Source organism: Colobus angolensis, unplaced genomic scaffold (genome assembly GCF_000951035.1).
Source record: "Colobus angolensis palliatus isolate OR3802 unplaced genomic scaffold, Cang.pa_1.0 Scaffold167, whole genome shotgun sequence".
In the NCBI taxonomy this organism is placed as follows: domain Eukaryota; kingdom Metazoa; phylum Chordata; class Mammalia; order Primates; family Cercopithecidae; genus Colobus; species Colobus angolensis.
Genome location: NW_012114788.1, coordinates 1,114,321 through 1,115,698, shown reverse-complemented (window position 1 = coordinate 1,115,698; position 1,378 = coordinate 1,114,321). Strand labels below are relative to the sequence as shown.

Genomic DNA, 1,378 nt, shown 5'->3' with positions numbered 1-1,378 from the left:
CCTGACCTCATGATCCGCCCACCTCAGCCTCCCAAAGTGCTGGGATTACAGCCCCCTCCCCACCAGTTGAGGCTGGTCTCAAACTCCTGGGTTCAAGTGATCCATCTGCCTTGGCCTCCTAAAGTTCTGGGATTACAGGCAAAAGCTACCATGCTCAGTCTTGAGACTCTATTTTTAACAAGCTCCTGGGTGATGCCAATGCTGTTGGGCCAGGATCACATGTTGAGAAGCAGCGTCCTGGGGCGCACTGCCGCCTGGTACTTGCCAGGTTCCTCTCCCTGATCTCACCCTGCTTTCCTCATATCTTTGTCTCAGACTGGGAAGTGACGATAGATTAAGGCAAATGGTAGCAGAAAATCTCAAGAGGCAGCTGAGCACAGCACCAGTGAGCAGGGGAAGTGGTGAGCTGCACCTGCCGAGTCCTGGGGTGCGAGCTGGAGGTGGAGGTGGCAACTCCAGTCGTCTCACCTTCCCACTTTCATGATACACAAACAGGTTCCTGATGTGGCCATCTCTCCTGTAGGTGATCTGCAGCCCATGTGGGTGCCCTATCTTCTCTGTCTGGAAGGTGGCATTCAAGTCCTTAATGCTGATGACAGCTTTGGGGCTTTTACCCTGAAAGAGAGAGAGAGAAAGAAAGATGCTGACAGTCCACAGGGTGACTTTTGTTCAACTTTCACCAAGGCCTTCATGCAGACAAACATCAATTTGTAAATATACGGGTTTTAAATGTTCTTGCTCTCATATCAAAATTCACAGATACTGGCCGGACGCGGTGGCTCACGCTTGTCATCCCAGTGCTTTGGGAGACCAAGGCGGGCGGATCACGAGGTCACGAGTTCGAGACCAGCCTGGCCGACTTGGTAAAACCCTGTCTCTACCAAAAATACAAAAATTAGCCAGGTGTGGTGGCTAGAGTGCAGTGGCACAATCTCAGCTCACTGCAACCTCCACCTCCCAGGTTCAAACCACTCTCTTGCCTCAGTCTCCAGAGTCGCTGGACTGCAGGCGCCTGCCACCATGCCCAGACGGGTTTTCGCTATGTTGGCCAGACTGCTAATGAACTCCTGACCTCAGGTGATCCACCCGCCTTGGCCTACCAAAGTGCTGGAATCATAGGTATGAGCCACTGCGCAAGCCTATCGTTCCCTTCTTTGTGTCCATGGGTACTCAATGTTTAGCTTCCATTTATAAGTTAGAACATTTGGTTTTCTGTTCCTTTGTTAGTTACTTAAGATAATGTTCTCCAGATCAATCCATGTTGCTGCAAAGAACATGATCTCATTCTTTTCTTTGTTTTTATCTTTGTTTTGTTTCACTCTTGTTGCCCAGGCTGGAGTGCAGTGGCGTGATCTTGGCTCACTGCAACCTCCGTCTC

At 50.5% G+C, this 1,378-nt stretch overlaps 1 protein-coding gene across 1 annotated transcript in view; it reads right to left on the bottom strand.

The window, feature by feature from the left end:
• Nucleotides 1-1,378, bottom strand: part of ADAP2 (ArfGAP with dual PH domains 2) — a 57,084-nt gene that overhangs the window by 25,799 nt on the left and 29,907 nt on the right. Inside the window, exon 7 of the mRNA XM_011937700.1 lies at nt 289-615. Coding sequence (XP_011793090.1) covers nt 289-615 — 327 coding nt within the window. The remainder of the gene's footprint in view (nt 1-288; nt 616-1,378) is intronic.